This window comes from Perognathus longimembris, chromosome 20 (genome assembly GCF_023159225.1).
Source record: "Perognathus longimembris pacificus isolate PPM17 chromosome 20, ASM2315922v1, whole genome shotgun sequence".
Lineage (NCBI taxonomy): Eukaryota > Metazoa > Chordata > Mammalia > Rodentia > Heteromyidae > Perognathus > Perognathus longimembris.
In genome coordinates this window covers 44,293,563-44,308,794 of record NC_063180.1, presented here as the reverse complement: position 1 = coordinate 44,308,794, position 15,232 = coordinate 44,293,563, and the positions used below count along the sequence as shown (strand labels likewise).

Below are 15,232 nucleotides of genomic sequence, written 5' to 3'. Positions count from 1 at the left end.
CCACCCCCCACTGCAGTGCACCCTGGGAGCTGTGAGGCCCACCCCCTGCTGCAGTGCACCCTGGGAGCTGTGATGGGTCCCTCCCTGTACCGCAGTGCATCCTGGGAGCTGTGAAGATCCCTCCCTTTAGCACAGTGCACCCTGGGAGCTGTGAGCCCCCCCCTTGCTGCAGTGCACCCTGGGAGCTAGGAGGGCTCCGCCCCTCCCTCCCTAGGGGTATACGAAGCCTGGTGAGGCCGGGGTGCGCGCGGGCCCCGTGGACAGGCCGCCCGCGGTCCCCCTTGCCGCCTCCGCCCGCCGCCCCCCCCACCCCGGGAGCCCCGCCCCGCCCCCCCCGCCCCGCGCCCCACGCACGGGAGGCGGAGCTGTGGTACTCGAGCACCAGCGCCGCGTCCTCCGAGAAGCTGGTGGCCCCGTCGCGGCCGGGGAAGAGGAAGGACTGGTTCCACACGGGCTGCGCCGGGGGCCCCCCGGGCCGGGACAGCTGCGGGAGAAGGGGGGGCGCCGGTGAGCAGGCCCCGAGTCCACACGACGGCAGGGCCCTGCGGATGGCAGGCCGCCCCGGCCGCGCCCGCCTGTCCCCCGGCCACAGGCTGAGTCGAGGACGGAGGTGGAGGCCAGGGCGGGCGGGGCAGTCGGGGAGACGCGCGTCGCCCAGGAACCAGCAGCGAGCCGAGTAAGCTACGGGACGGCGCCTCGGCCCCGAGTTCAAGTCCAAGACATGCGCGCGCACACACACATTGAGGGGGACGATGGGAGCATCGCTGCCCCATCGAGTCCGACCGTCGGTCCTGCCGCCTCCGGGGTGTGGGGGGAGGGACGGCGAGGGGGGGGGACTGCGAGGAGGACAGTCGGGGGGGGTGGAGACCGAAGCCTGACACACTCATGTGTACACCCCCGGTCCTCCTGGGCTGCCCAGGGCCCGGCGGCGTCAGCCCTGTCCCCGGGGAGCCGGGCGTGCTACGTGCAGGGCACGGATGGTGCGTGTGTGTGTGCGTGTGTGTGTGTGTGTCACTCCTTCTAGAAGTGCCAGCTTCTGTGGAGCTGGGCAGGGCGCCCCAAACCACTGCCCTTCCAGAGCTACCTCCTTCCCCTGGCGCCTGAGGGCGGCTATCCAGACCCGGGGGTGGGGGGAGGGGGGGAGACCTCGGGGAGGCCCACGCCGGTCCCTCACCATGTCTACCCTCCATCCTAGAGGATGGAGTTCCTGCAGTGGATGTTCACCCCGACGCTCCCAGAGCTTTAATAGAGTCCACAGAGCAGCAAGGCGGGGGGGACCGTGCCGGGCCAGGGCCAGGGGCTTCCCCGAGGGGCTGCCCAGAGCAGACGCCCCCCCCCAGGAGAGAGCCCCTCACCCCTAGAATGGAGGAGGGGGGGCTGCCCTGGGGTGTGGAGCGCACCCCTGGAGGACATCAGGTCAGATAGCCTGCAGCCTGCCGCCAGGCACCCGGTGGAAGGTTCCAGAGGCTGAAGTGGCGGCCTGGGGTGGGGGCGGGGGCTGCAGATGCGACGGGAGGGAACATGGCGGGCTGTGGGATTAGAGAGCAGGATCCCCCTTCAGCTGCCATCTTCACTGAGGCACGCCCCCCCCCCTCCCCCGCCTCTCCTCTGGGCCCCGCTGGGACGGGCCAGGCTGTCCTGGGGTGGGCCTGGTGGGGACCCCCATGAGTTAGGACCCCTGGGCCTCAGGCCTGACTCGGTCCTGTTGCATGACCTTTATCCAGCCCCATCCCGCGGGGGGGGGGGGGGTCCCTGAGTCCAGTGCTGGGGAGAGAGGGCTCCTCCATTTCAGTGTCTGCCTTTCCTGCTGGTCCTGGGCCAGCCTGCTCCCCCCCACCGCCCCCCTGCCCCCCCGCCCCCCCCGCCCCACCGCCCCCCTGCCCCCCCGCCCCCCCCGCCCCGCCCCTGCCCAGGTGCAAGCGTGCCTGTGACCTGCATCAAGGGTCCTGGTGTGTCCCAATGGGGGCGGCATGGGGGGGGAGCTGGAGAAGGGAGGGGAGGGGGAGGGGCTCCCTCATTAACGCAGGCCGCCCCCTCCCCTCCCTCGGGAGAGCCGCTGATTGGTTTATAATTTCCTGGGCAAATGCAGAGCCACGGAGAGGACCCTGGGGAAATCAAGGCCGGGATTGGTTTGGGTTTGGAGCTCCGGTCCCCGGGCGGCCTCCGGAGCTTTCCTGGAGGATCTCCGCCCTGCAGGGAGAGGCTGGGTGCTCCACGGGGGTGGCGCGTCCTAGTTTCTCCCCGTCAGATGTGCACCTCGGCGGGCAGACCGCAAGAGGGACTTCCGAGATGACCCTTGCGCAGGACAAGCGCCCAGGGAAGTGGGGGGCCCTCCCCGGGGTGTGGGGGGGACTCACCCTGCTGTGTCTCTGCACCTCAGGATCTGGACACCCTCTCCAGCACCCCCCCCTCCGCCGCCATTCAAGGCTGGCGCTCTACCGCTTGAACCACAGCTCCACTTCCAGCTTTTGTGTGTGGCGGGGTGGGGGGGGGCATTCACCGGAGATCAGAGTGTCCCAGACTCTCCGGCCCAGGCTGGCTTTGAACTTGGATCCTCGGACCCCCGAGCAGCCGGGATGGCAGGCGTGGGCCGCAGGGCCCGGCTGTGACTCGAGGGCGTAGGATCTCAAGGGTGTTGGCGCTTGGTCTTTCCGTGTGTGTGTGGGGGGACCCCCCTCTTCACAGGAGCACCCCGGGAGCAGGCAAGGCTCGGAGGGGGAGGGGCCCACCGAGGGGCTGGCGGGGGGGAGGGGGCACGGGGGGGGGCGGGGGGAGGGGGGCCGTCGTACCTGGGGGCACCCGTGCTGGCTGGCCCGAGGCACGTCGAAGGCCATCACGGAGGAGATGGGGAAGGAGAGGGAGGTGACGGGGGACCCCCGTGGAGGCGGAGGTGCCGTCGCGGCTCGCCTGGCTGGTCCTGGAGGGGGAGGAGACGCGCGTGGGCGCTCCCGCCTGCGGGGGGAGGGGGGAGGGGGAGGGGGAGGGGGCTGGGCGTGGCCGCCGTCCCGGCCCCCGGCTTCTCGGGGGCTCATGGTGGCCGGGGAGACGTTGTGTGTGTTTGGGCACACGTGTGACTACGCGGGGGTGTTCACGGATGGATTCCTGTGCATGTCGGGGTGTGTCTGCGTGTGTGTGCACAGTGTGCAAGTGTGCGAGTGTGTGTCTGGATGTGTCCCGTGCCTGCGCATGGGTGTGCATGCCGTGCACGTGCGCGTGTGTCTGTGTGTGGATGTGCGTGTCTCGTGCACACGTGCGTGTGTCTGTGTGTGCCTGCTGTGCATGTGTGCGTGTGTCTGTGAATGTGCATGTCTTGTGCACACGTGCGTGTGTCTGTGTGTGGATGTGCGTGTCTTGTGCACACGTGCGTGTGTCTGTGTGTGCATGCTGTGCACGTGTGCGTGTGTCTGTGTGTGTCTGTGCATGCTGTGCACGTGTGCGTGTGTCTATGAATGTGCATGTCTTGTGCACAACGTGCGTGTGTCTGTGTGTGGATGTGCGTGTCTTGTGCACACATGCGTGTGTGTGTCTGTGCATGCTGTGCACGTGTGTGTGTGTCTGTGAATGTGCATGTCTTGTGCACACGTGCGTGTGTCTGTGTGTGGATGTGCGTGTCTCGTGCGCACATGCATGTGTTTGCACGGCCACAGGTGTGTTTTGTGTTGGGTCTCTGTGTGCGTGTCTGCTCACAGTGCCCCGGTGTGCACACGTGTGTGTGTGTGTGTGCAGGCTCGTGGGGGCTGTGGGGGAGGGAGTGGGGGGGCGTGAGGGGGGGGCGGGCTCCCTGGTCCTCACCCCAGTGCGCCTGGCTGGGGGCAGGCGGGCTTCCCCCTCTGCTCTCGTCGGGAGGGGGATCCCTGCTGCATCTTTTGGGGGGTCCACTCCCGCTAGGGCCCCCCCATGCAGTGGAAGCCCGTGAGGGAAGGTTCCAGAGCTCCCGGAACCGCGCTGCCACTCACTTGAACTCATTGTAGTTGGGCACCACGCGGGCGACCGCCACCAGCGGGCCAGGGTTTGTTGGCGAGAGGCTCATTGACGCCCTGGAGAAAGACCTAGAAAAGAAACCATCTCATGTGTCCGGTCCTCCCTGCCCCCCCACTCATGTGTCCAGTCCTCCCTGCCCCCCCACTCATGTGTCCGGTCCTCCCTGCCCCCCCCCCCCACGGCAGGCCGCCTCTCCCAAGGCCACACCCAGCCCTGCCCCAGCCTCACAATCCCCACCTCCCTCCTTCTTCCTCTTAGCCTCCCAGGCCTCAGGGCCTTTGCATGTGCTGATCCCGCTCTAGATTCCCCGTTCCCCAGGACTCCTGGCGGCATCAAGGCCGGCGCTTCGGCTCCAGGCAGCCTTTGGTCTTTGCCACGAAAGCAGCCAACCGCTGCCTCTCCTCAGCACTGCTACTTCTAACGTACTTCTTTTTCCTTCTGGTCAGTTGTGGGGCTTGAACTCAGGGCTCGTGGGCCGTCGCCTTACCTTTCTTTTGGGCCCGAGGCTGATGTTCTACCACCTGAACCACAGGCAGCCCCCCCAACCCGGCTGCAGCCTTTTACTTCCGGCTGGTTAACCGGATGCAAGCGTCTTCCAAGCTCTCCCGCCTGGGCTACATTTGAAGCTCCACCCCCAGACCTCAGCCTTCCAGAGGAGCCGGGATTACAGGCGTGAGCCACAGCACCCCGCTGGGTTTTCCACCCTTGATCCTTCTCCCCGTTGCTCACACAGACGGAGGTGTCTGAGGGTAGGGGGGGGGTCTGGGGTCTGGTTCAGAGTTAGGCCCCTCCCCAGATCACCTGCCCACCCACCCCAGAGGCCCCCGGGGCCCGGCGGCTACCTCCAGGGCCGTGTGGTCAGAGCCGATGTAGCGAGGAAGAAAGCTGCTCTTCCGCACCACGGTGGCGTAGAGGCGCGTCCTGTCAGCGTCTCCGTTGCTCTTCCCAGACTGAGAGGGCTGGAGGCCGGGCCAGGAAAGAAGACGCGCAGGAAAGACAGAGTCCAGGGGCCGTCGGGCCATAAATCCAGCCCTCCACGGCCGATCGCGCGGCATTGCTCCGCGGGGGCCCGGCCGCCGCTCATTAAGGCTCATGGTCCCCTCGAGCCCTTCTGAGATCAATAGAATAAATCTTTGCTTTTCCATCTGAATATTTCATCACCCTCCGAAGGGCCCTGCCCGCCGCTCTCCCGGGTCATGTCTCCGGAGCCATGGCCGCGTGTCCAGGGGGTCCCTCCTGAGCCTCCAGAGGCCTCGGGATGGGGCTTCCCTTGGGGGACCCCAGGTTAAGTGGAGTTCTGTGTGCTGTGTGGCGGGCCCGAGGCAGGAACCCAGACGGTCTCACCCCCTTGGGGGTGTGTGTGTGTGTGTGTGTGTGTGTGTGTGTGCATGCCAGGACTGGGGCTTAAGTTCAGGGCCTGGGCACTGTCCCCGAGCTTATGTGTTCAAGTCCAGCGCTCTGCATTGAGCCACAGCTCCACTTTGGGCTTTTTTGCTGGTTCACTGCATATAAGAATAGAGTCTCATGGACTCCCCCGCCCGGGGCTGGCTTTGAACTGCGATCCTCAGGTCTCAGCCTCCCGAGGAGCTGGGATGACGGGCGCGAGCCACCAAGACCCGGCTGGCCCCGTGGCTCCTCCTCCTCCCAGCCACTCTCGGGGTCTGGAGGACGCACGGCGGGGCGTGGGGACAATGATGACTCTGCTCATCTGTGGCCCAACGCCTAGCACGTAGCAGGTGCTTAGTTAAAACCCGAGCAAGCGACGGCAGATGGTCCTCGTGTTTAGCCACTGGCCCCGGCAGGGGACAGGGAGCGTTTGCACATCAGGCCAGTGGCCAGCTGCATTCTGGGAAGGGTGTGTTCCCACAATGCCTTGTAGGCGTGTCCCCACAATGTCTTGCAGGTATGTTCCCACAATGCTTTGCAGGCACCTTCCCACAGTGCCTAGCAGGTACGTTCCCACAGTGCCTTGTAGGTACATCTCCATGAGACCTTGCAGGCACTTTCCCACAGTGCCTTGCAGTTACATTCCCACAGTACCTTGCAGGTACATCTCCATGAGACCTTGCAAGGCACTTTCCCACAATGCCTTGCAGTTACATTCTCACAGTACCTTGCAGGTACGTTCCCACAGTGCCTTGCAGGTGTGTTCCCATAATGCCTTGCAGGTGTGTTCCCACAGTGCCTTGCAGGCACATTCCCACAGTGCCTTGCAGGTGTGTTCCCAGAATGCCTTGCAGGTACATTCCCACAGTGCCCTGCAGGTACATTCTTACAGTGCCTTGCAGGTACATTCCCACAGTGCCTTGCAGGCACATTCCCACAGTGCCTTGCAGGTGTGTTCCCAGAATGCCTTGCAGGTACATTCCCACAGTGCCCTGCAGGTACATTCTTACAGTGCCTTGCAGGTACATTCCCACAGTGCCTTTCAGGTGTGTTCCCAGAATGCCTTGCAGGTATGTTCCCACAGTGCCTTGTAGGTACATTCCCACAGTGCCTTGCAGGTGTGTTCCCAGAATGCCTTGCAGGTACATTCCCACAGTGCCTTGCAGGTATGTTCCCACAGTGCCTTGCAGGTACATTCCCACAGTGCCCTGCAGGTGTGTTCCCAGAAATGCCTTGCAGGTACATTCCCACAGTGCCCTGTAGGTCCATTCCCACAGTGCCTAGCAGGTGCATTCCCACAGTGCCTTGTAGGTGTGTTCCCACAGTACCTGGCAGGCATGTTCCCACAGTGCCCTGCAGTTACATTCCCACAGTGCCTTGCAGGTGTGTTCCCACAGTGCCCTGCAGTTACATTCCCACAGTGCCTTGCAGGTGTGCTCCCACAGTGCCCTGCAGTTAGATTCCCACAGTGCCTTGCAGGTGTGCTCCCACAGTGCCCTGCAGTTACATTCCCACAGTGCCTTGCAGGCACATTCCCACAGTGCCTTTGCCTGCCACACCTCTGGGTCCCCTAGGCCGTCCTCTGTCAAGCTGCCATGAGGACGCAGCGTGGAAAGACCCCGCCTGCTGCAGGCCTGGCTGGACGCCGCCTCAGCTCTGCTGTCAGGAGATATTCCTGTTTCCCTGGGGTCGGCACGCCTCACCCCCAGGGCCCAGGGCCCGCGGGCTGACTCACCTTCACCAGCTCAAAGTGGTAGGGGTGGAAGATGCGCAGGTACTTGAGGGGGATCTCGTAGGACACCAGCTCCTCCTTCTTCTGGTTGTCCACCACCTTGACGACCAGATCTACAGGCAGAAAAAGGGGAGACCGGGCTGTGCTCCGCCTGTCATCCCAGCGACGCAGGAGGATGAGCTCTGAGAGGCACAGTGCAACGTCAATCCTGGGCAGAAAAGCCCCTAAAACCTATCTCCAATTAGCCAGCAAAAAAAGAAAAGAAAAAAGCCCCAAGTAGAGCTGCGGCTCAAGTGGCAGAGCACCAGCTTTCATCAGAAAAAGCTCAGGGACAGCGCCTGGGCTCTGAGTTCGAGCCCCAAGACCTGTGGGCGTGCACACCCCAACACTCCCTTCTTCCCGGCCCCTTCCAAAGGACCCATCCGAGTCTGTGCAACGCATTCCAGTCACCGGGCAGCAGCAGCGGGAGGCCGCGGGGTCTGGCAGCTGTCCACGGTGCTGACACGTCCTTCCTCCCACCCGGCTCCATACCTGTCATTCACGTCCCCCTCAGCCCTTCTCCACCCCCGCCCTCCTCCAGGAACGGGGGAAGGGGCGGAGGCCGGCCTCTCCGTCCACTCCCAGCTGCGCTGTGTTGACCCCACCCCCACTTCCACGCAGAGCAAGCATTTGTTGCCATTAGAGCCCAGTGGTCCCCACTCCTAGCAAGGAGCGGCTGCAGGTGGCGGGGAGCTGTGATGTGGGGCCGGGGGGTTGGGGGTGGGGTGGGTGTGGGTGGGGGGGAGGTGTCTTTTCCCGCGGCTGTTGGCAGACCACAAGCACGCTTCATCAGCTCCCAGCCCGGGCACTGTGCCCTTCCGGCCCCCCCCCCCCCCCGCCATTGCTCCCTCGTGTGTGGCCGACACGCCATTTCTGCTGCTGCCTGCCCGCTCTGGCCCTGACCCAAGGCCGAGACGCCCCTGTGCTTTCCATTAACACATCCTCGTCCCCCCTCCCCCTCCCCCTCCCCCCGCGCCCCTCCCCCGCCACACACATGCCGCAGCAACCGGATGGAACGCCGGCTGTGCGGCTGGTCTCACTGAGGGTGGCCTCCTCACCTTCCTGTCCCTCCTGTGGTCAGACCTGCCCAGGTCCCATTCACAAGTGTGTGCATGCACACACACACACACACACCAGCCGGTGTGCGGGCGTGCACAGACCCCCACCCCCACCCAAGCACGCGCACGCCGCCCGCTCGAGACCCTGCGTCCGTTTTCCCGTCTCTCCCGCAGCTTCTCCAGCCGTTTTCTTACTGTCATTCACTTAGGAGACAGAACGAAGTTCCCCCGGCTTGACCTGGGTCTGGGCTCCGTACCCCAGGCCCCTTCTCCCGCCCGGGCCCTGGCAACCGGCTCTTCGCTCTCCGCCAAGTGCCCGAGGAACACTCCCAACGGAAGTTCCGGAAGGGAAACGAGAGCTGGCACCGGTGGCTCACGCCTGTCATCCTGGCTACTCGGGGGGCTGAGATCAGCCTGAGGATGGAGGTTCTAAGCCAGCTCAGGCAGGAGAGCCTGTGAGACTCTCATCTCCAACAAACAAGCCCAAAAGCCAGACGTGGAGGTGTGGCTCAAGTGGTAGAGCGCTAGCCTTGAGCAAAAACAAAAAAAAAAAGCTACAGGACAGAACCCAGGTCTTGAATTCAGTCTCGGTATGTGTCCCCCCCCAAAAAACAAACAAACAAACAGCAACAACAACAAAACTCAGAGCTGGAGGCTTGGTTCAGAGATAGAGAGCTCCTAACAAGCCAAGGGGGGGGGGGCCTGAGTTCAAACTCTGCTACTAGAAATAGCCAGACTCAAAGAGAAGCAGCTAGAACCCGAGATGTCCAGTGAGAAGAGGCGCGGCTGAGTCCTGGGCTCTGTGATGGAGGGAACCCGAGCTTGGGCTGGGCTTCTGTACCAGAGATTGTTTCAGCCAGGCAGAAATCAAAATTCGCTATTTCGGTGAGAGGCGGCGGTAATAATAACCACCGTGAACGTAGCAAGCCCGGTAATAACCACCGTGAACGTGGCCAGCACGGTCGTAAAAACACAGGGGCCGGCGTGATGCGGGGGGGGGGGGGGTTCATTTATGTGGAACGATTCGTTTTCCAGCCGGCTGGGGAGATGAGGCGTGAAGGTATTATGATTGTTCTAAGTGCTTTTAACGGAGTCTGGGGGAGGCAATCAGGTGGCCTCCAGCTGGGTTGAAAGGGGGTCCTCCCAGCCCCCACCCATCTGCCTGGCAGGGCCGCCCCTCCCTCCCGCCCTCCCTCCCTCCCTCCCTCCCTCCGGGCCTCACCCTTGTGTCCTGCCTCCTCGGCGGCCAGCTCCACCTCCACCGTCTCCCCCCACGTCGGGGCCCTGGTGGGCTCCGGGGCCACGGAGGTCATGGCGCGGGGGCTCTGGCTTTCTGCTTCCTCTGGGTGGTTTTTCTGGGGAGGGAGAGAGGGGGGCCACTGGTCAAAAACAAACAAACGGAAGACCCCGGGGGGCCCTGGTGGTTCACGCTTGTCTTCCTAGCTACCTAAGAGGCTGAGATGGGAGGATCACAGTTCGAGACTCTCACCGCCGATGAACCAGCGGAAAACGGGAAGCGGCGCTGCGGCCCAAGTGGTAGAGCGCCGGCCTTGAGCGGAAGAGCTCGGGGACAACAATCGTAATCCAGTCATAATAATTAATACTACTAATAAGGAGAGTAGGCGGACAGGCCGAGGCCCAGGCTGACCTCTCAGGCCCACAAAGAGTTAACCTCTGATCCCCGCCAGTCCTCCACCCCTACCCAGAGGTCGTGGGCCAGGTATGTGAATAGGGGTAGTGCTGGGGGGGGGCGGTGGCCCCAGGAGGGAGCTGAGGCTTTTAGCGGGTGGGGGGAGCCGGAGGGGCGGCGGTGGGGGGGGTGGTAATGGCTTTTCCTGGCACCGCTGGCTCCTCTGGGCCTCCATGGAGATCTGGAAACTCGACAGGGAGGCTTAGATTTCTCCCGGAACAGAGTGGGAGCCGGGGGGGGGGGGGGGGGCAGCGCTCGGCTCCCCTTCCCGTCGCCCCCCCTTCTTCGTTCCGTATCCTCAGCCAGGGAATGGAGGGGACCCCCAGGGGGTGGAGGGGGGCGCGGAGGAACCCCGCATTCAGGTCTGAGCTGCCCGCTGGAGTCCCGGCAGGCTCCCTGGAGGCCGAGGGGGACCCCGGGGGAGTTTCCCAGAAGCCCCTGGGCCGATGGACTCGGGTGGGCCGGGGGACCTTCGGGGGGACAGGTCGTGGGCTTGTGACCTTGTGTCCTGGTCCCCTGGGGCCGTCCGCCAGCCCTGGGAAGCCGAGACAGAGACGGAGAACGAGGCCGCGTGGCCAGGGCGTCTGGATCGCTCTCTGCGAGTCTGTTCCCCCCAGTCGGACAGTTTTCCCGTCAAGATCCCCTACACCAGCCTCGGAGCCCCAGTGGGAGCCCGGCCCTCAGGCTGTAGGCGCCCTCTTTTCCAGAAGGTACCATGTACAGTCCCACGTCCTCTCTCTCTGATCCCCCAACAACAGGGACCTGGAGTCATTTGAATAGAGTGGACATGGACTCTGTTGTTCCTTTGCTTCTGAGCTTAGCTGGACCTGGAGGGTTCTGGAAGGTTCTGGAAGAGGTCGGGCTCACAGAGATAAAAAAGGCCACCATTGCCCACGGGGGACAGAACTTGGAAAGCTGGATAGGCTGGCCGATAGGAGGTCATCATTTGGAGGGGGCTGTCTTGTGGGCCCCCCTGAATGACTTTCCGCCTGTACTCTGGGTTTTTCAGTTCTACCTGAAGCCAGCCGGACTTGTGGGGGGGGGGGGGTGTAGGAGGGAAGGGCTTCCTGCCTCTGGCTTTGGCCCAGCACTGGGAATGTGGGCAAGAACTTGTGCCCAGGGCCCCGGAAAGTGGAGGACCCCCTCTTATCCCTCTCCTCCTTTGCTAGCTACAGTGGGTGGCAGCGGCCCACGCCGCCTCCTCCAGCCCTAGAGAGCTGGCTGGGCCCCCCCCCCGGGCTGGTCCGTGGGTTCTGAGCCTCCTCCTCCACCACGGGAGGCCTGGGCGCCGGGCTGTCTCTCCTCCCGAAGCCTCGGCCCTCATCCCGGGTTTCATCTATTAATTGGAGCCCAATGAGCCATTGCTAATTGCTGATCGCTTACCACACTCCGGGGGGCCCCCAGCCACGCAATGGCCAGCGTCCTCAAAGGGGGTGAGGGGGGCCGCTCCCCCCCTCCCCTGTGAGCCTGGCCCCCTCGGGGCAGGAAATTAGGTCACAGGATTGGGGCCCTAGGGCGGGGGGGGCCCCCACTCTCCCCCCCAGGCTGTTCCCCAGTTGTGGGGCTGGATGGGGACCCGGTCTTCACCTGTCCCCCTCTCTCTGCAGCTCGGGCCGGGCTGGAACCGCCGCACCCCCCGGGCCTGGGCCCCCTTGGCCCCCCCCACTGGGGGAGACCTCCGGGCTGACTGTGCGTCGCGTGTGGTGTCAGGACCTTGAGCTTCGCGCTCAAGGCCGGCGCTCTGCCACCTGAGCCGCGGCTCCACTTCGGGCTCTCCCGTGGTTCCCTGGGGGCAAGGGCCTCACGGCCCGTCCCGCCCGGGCCGTCCTCGCCCCCCCCCCTCAGATCTCAGCCTCCCGAGGAGCCGGGACGCCAGGCCCCAGCCGCCGGCGCCCCGCAGCTGGCTCTCGTCACGTCCTTTGCATTCCCGAGCCTCCCTCCCCCGCCGGCACCTTCGACAACCTGGAGCTTTCAGTGCCAAGGTCAGTGCCAAGGTCAGGCGTGGAATCCAGAGCTGAGGGCTCTCGAGAATGACTCGCCCACCCATGAGCCCGCGGGGCGGGGGGGGGTGCCCTCCCCACCCCCACCCACTGGCTCTCGCCTCGCTTCTTAGCCTGGGGCAGCAGGCAGCCAAAGAAGCAACTGCCAACACCGACTGGCAGCCTTCGCCAGGGCTCAGCAGCTCGGGCGGCGCCCGGGGTGCCCTGCGCCCCCATCCTGCCCCCCCCACGCCGGCCCCCACCTGTCACGGCCGCTGCCTTCCCGGGTCCCTGCGGTGTCCTGACTGGCAGATCTCTCCGTGCCAGGCTGCCAGACAGGTGCTGGGCACGGGTCAAGCCCTAGGGCTTGAAGCCATGCCCAGAGCGATGGGGGGGGTGGGGGGCGACCCGGGACCCAGGCACTGCCAGGCCCAGGCCGCCAGCCAGGCCCGCACCAGCACGGAGGCGGGGGGGGCGTGGCGGTCAGAGAAATGCAGGCGCGGGCAGGGGGCAGGACCTGGGCCGCGGTCACACCGTGGACGGGGGTGGGGGGGGAGGGGGTGGGGGCTGGAGTCTGGGTCTCCTGACTTCCACCCAGCTTCCCTGTGCTGCCCTGCCAGTCCTTCCTCTGGCTCTCCCGAGTCATCGGGCGTGGCTGAAGCCTCCCCCCCCCCCCGCCCCACTGTTGCCATTCTGTCCGCCCCCTCTGCCAGGTGTGACAGGCAGCGGCGCGGTGCGGGGACACAGGGCGGGACTCGCTCATCCCCCCTGCACACACTCCTCCACAAAGACACGCGCTCATTCACACACTCACTCATGAACGCGTGCACCACCAATGCATCCACCTGTGCACGCACGCACACACGCACGCACGCGCCCCCAGGTTCATTCACTCTTCCTCCGTTCACAGGCTCGTTCGTACTCTACCAACCGACAGCTCTACGTCTGGCCTTGGCTGGCGCCTTGGAGATAAGGGTGTCACGGACCTTACCACCCCCCCACCCCCCCACACCCCCCCCCAGCTGGCTGCACACCCTGAACCTCAGGCCTGCGAGGATGGGCTGAGCCGCCCCTCCCAGCTGGGAAAGACTTGCTTTCTTTGGCCACGCGTGTGTTTTGTCCCTGTGTTTTGCAGTTACAAGTAGGGAGACATCAGGTCCTGGGGGCGGGGGAGGGGGGGTCACGTCTGGGGCTCCTGCTAGCTGGGCCTCCCTTCTCAGAGGCCCGCCCTCCTCCCCTCATTTGCATCTTATTAACACCGCCCCGCCTGGAGCTGGTGGCAGCTCTGGGGTCCCGGCCCTGCTCAGCTCGCAGACTGGAAAAGAGAGACCACGCATGCGCTCTGGCATCCAGCACCCCCTCCACCCCACCAGGCTGGAAAGGAGGGAAGACAACTGCGCCTGCGCACCCCGCCTGCGCATGCGCCCTCCCCTCCCTGCCACACCAGCCTGCCAGCCTGCGCATGCGCCCTCCCCGGCCCGCCCCCCCCCCCCCCCCCGCGCCCGCCAGCCAGTCGCCATGAGGACGCAGGGGGACCCGGTGCGCCCCAGCTCGGGTCTGCTAGGCCCACACTGAGCGTTTCCATGGCGACGGGGTGAGGAGCAAGCGGGGGCCACCCAGGCTGGATCGGTGACAGGCAGGGCCTCCATCTCCCGAGATGATCGCTGTAATTTGGTTTATGGAAATGGCTGGGAGGAGAAGGGGGCCGGGCAGCCACCTGTGCCCTCTCCAGGACCCAGGCCTGGGGCTTGGGGGTCTGGGGGTCTGGGGCCTGGGGTCTGGGGCCTGGGGCCTGGGGCCTGGGTCTGGGGCCTGGAGGTCTGGGGGTCTGGGGCCTGGGGTCTGGGGCCTGGGGCCTGGGGTCTGGGGCCTGGGGCCCGGGGTCTGGGGCCCGGGGTCTGGGGTCTGGGGTCTGGGGCCCGGGGTCTGAGGTCTGGGGCCCGGGGCCTGGGACCTGGGGCCTGGGGCCCGGGGTCTGGGGCCCGGGGTCTGGGACCCGGGGTCTGGGACCCGGGGTCTGGGGCCCTGGGGTCTGGGACCTGGGAGCCTGGGGCCTGGGATCTGGGGTCTGGGGTCTGGGCCTGGGCCTGGTGGCTCCAAATGAGCTTCCTGGCGAGCAAGGCCAGCAGCTCGCTCCACCCTGTGCGTGCGTGTGTGTGTGTGTGTGTGTGTGCATGTGTGTCACCCTAGACGGGTTCGCTTCCCTGTCACTGGGGAAATGGAAACGTGGAGATGGGGTGCTCCTTCCACCCCGGCGGCTGCCTGGAGGAGGAGGAGGAGGAGGAGGAGGCCGGCAGGTATGGGAGGCAGGCTGGGGCGGGCATTTCCCAGCGTCTATGGACAGAGCCTGCAGGCAGGAAGTGTATGGTGCTGGTCAGGACAGAAGGGGGTGTTGGCTGGGTGTTGTGTCCCCAGAAGGCGTTCAGGGGTGACAAGGCCTTCTGAGCTCTGACTGACATGACAGAGCAGATGTGCAGGCTGCCTGGGTGGACTCTCCTGCGTGTATGTGTGTGTGTGTGTGTACGAGCACGTGTGTGCACGTGTTAGTCCTGGGGTCTTGAACTCAGGGCCAGGGGGCTGAGTTATTGGTGCTCTACTACTTGAGCCACAGCTCCATTTCCGGTTTTCTGGAAGTTCCGTGGGGATGAGAGGCTCACGAATTTCCCTGCTCCAGCTGGCTTTGAACACGAGCCCCCTGAGTAGCTGGGATGAGGGGCGGGAGCCGCCGGCTCCCGAGGCCCCAGTCACTGTCTGACCATTGCTCCCACCTGAGCCCAAGCCAGGCCTCTGCCTGTGGGGTCGAGAGCTCATCGCCCTGCCCCGGGGCAGCTCCCACGCCACGCCACGCCACGGAGCCCACGTTCCCCGGCGAGACTTCTGTGGTAAGTCCTAAGCCTGAACCAGGGGCTTGCGCCCCAATGTCGACCTCAACCCTGGCTTCAGCTCAGAGCCCAGACCCCGCCCGCCCTCGCCGCTGCCTACTCACACTGCCACGAAGGGCCACGGCTCCGAGCCGTTTCTGCAGGGCGGGAGGCCAGCGGCTCCGTGGACAGTGACCGCCACCGTCTCCTTGTTAGAGGGGGCCAGGTGACCAGAGCTCTGGAAGGCCGTCCAAGGCTCCCCGGTGCCCTGCGGGAAGAGCCAAGGCTGAGTGACTCCCTCCTCCTCCTCCCCCTCCCCCCTCCCCCTCCCCTCCTCCTCCCCCTCCTCCTCCCCCTCCCCCTTCTCCTCCTCCTCCCCCTCCTCCTCCTCCTTCTCCTGTTCCTCCTCCTCTCTTCTCCTCCCCCTCCCCCTCCCCCTCCTCCTCCTCCTATTCCTCCCCCCTCCTCCTCCCACTCCTCCTTCTCCTCCCCTCCTCCCCCCTCTC

General features: G+C 65.3%; 1 protein-coding gene across 1 annotated transcript in view; it reads right to left on the bottom strand.

Annotated features, from left to right (window-relative positions):
• Ccdc33 (coiled-coil domain containing 33) overlaps nt 1–15,232 on the bottom strand; it is a 45,946-nt gene that overhangs the window by 25,163 nt on the left and 5,551 nt on the right. Inside the window, 9 exon segments of the mRNA XM_048369070.1 lie at nt 355–484; nt 2,790–2,882; nt 2,884–2,917; nt 3,957–4,012; nt 4,014–4,049; nt 4,824–4,940; nt 7,103–7,212; nt 9,419–9,551; nt 14,848–14,994. Coding sequence (XP_048225027.1) covers nt 355–484; nt 2,790–2,882; nt 2,884–2,917; nt 3,957–4,012; nt 4,014–4,049; nt 4,824–4,940; nt 7,103–7,212; nt 9,419–9,551; nt 14,848–14,994 — 856 coding nt within the window.